Here is a 1,313-nt window from a genome sequence, read left to right on the forward strand (position 1 = left end):
GTACTATAAACATTTTTTTCTTGCTTTCTTTTTACTCTAATCTTTTCTAGAAAGTGGAATGCAAATAATAATATGTTGATGCATAATACATTGAAGAGTCTGAAGGAAGTAGTATGTGATTTGACTAAGCCATTTTGTTCACATTATGGTGCTGTCATGGGTTTATTAGCACTGGGAACAAAAGTAAGTATTTGAATATATATATATATATATAAGTCAGTTCCTGCTAAGCTGATTTAGCCTTTCATCTTCCCTTGGTGTACCTCTTCTAATTTTTATATGTATATATATATATATATACGTATATATTTATGTATGTGTTTATGTATTGATTCTTCACTTGGTAATTATTTCTTTCTTTTCAATAAGTGGTATGATATTTTAGTTATTATTTTCCTAGACTGTACTCTTCATCCTTTAAATATACCTTGAAGAATAGTTGGGAAAAATTCCACTGGTCATTTATAAAACTATTTTGTATTTTTGTGCTTTAAAAGTGTTGGGAAGAATTGAAAATAAAGAAATTATTAGTCATAATATATTTTTATCATACTAAACTGTGTTTATTTATAGTTTAAGTGTTATGTTGATGTCTTTTGATTACACAAATTAACCATTATTGTTGTTGTTTTTTTTTTTGTTTTTTTCCAAATAGGCCATTGAAGAAGTTCTTTTACCACAGCTTAAAGTTTATATGCCTCACCTCAACAGCTTTATGGAGGACACTACGCTAAGTAGTACATTAGTCAGGACTGATGCATATAAAGTTTATGGTGCTTTATTGGTGAGTTAAACTACTTTAAGATTCTTCCCTAAAGAATTTGTTTAAACAAATCAAACATGAAGCATCTAAATTCTCTTGATGTAATAGCAAAAATAAAGGAATCTCTTTATTTTCATCAGTTGAGTTGCCATTTTGGGTTACCCAGTAACAAAACCTAATTATGATACCAGAAATATGATATATATGTATATAAGTCAGTAAATAGTGGGGTTGTGTTAACCGCACGTGGAGAAATAATAGGAAAATGAAAAAAAGCCAGAATGCTGAACTGGAAGCATATTTTAATAAAGATTTTTTCTAACCGGTTTTCATTGCGAAGAAGCAAATTATCAAGAAGGAGAATGAAAATGTTTTTTTTACAAAGAAGTACAAAATGAAGAAAATAATATATAAAACAATAATATATAAAAAAATAAATATACCCATACATTATATTGTCTTTGAGCTTTTGTAGTTCAATAGTAGTTCATGTATAAATTGGTAGGAAAAATAAGGATGCATGAGAGTTGAGAGTTTTGTTAGGTTTAAA

At 27.8% G+C, this 1,313-nt stretch overlaps 1 protein-coding gene across 2 annotated transcripts in view; it reads left to right on the forward strand.

Moving 5' to 3' along the window:
• LOC106876645 (uncharacterized) overlaps window positions 1-1,313 on the forward strand; it is a 46,446-nt gene that overhangs the window by 40,314 nt on the left and 4,819 nt on the right. For both annotated transcript variants that reach the window (XM_014925260.2, XM_014925261.2), the window contains exons 11-12: window positions 51-183; window positions 656-784. In XM_014925260.2, the coding sequence (XP_014780746.1) occupies window positions 51-183; window positions 656-784 (262 nt within the window). The remainder of the gene's footprint in view (window positions 1-50; window positions 184-655; window positions 785-1,313) is intronic.

The sequence above is a fragment of the Octopus bimaculoides genome, chromosome 3 (genome assembly GCF_001194135.2).
Source record: "Octopus bimaculoides isolate UCB-OBI-ISO-001 chromosome 3, ASM119413v2, whole genome shotgun sequence".
NCBI lineage: Eukaryota > Metazoa > Mollusca > Cephalopoda > Octopoda > Octopodidae > Octopus > Octopus bimaculoides.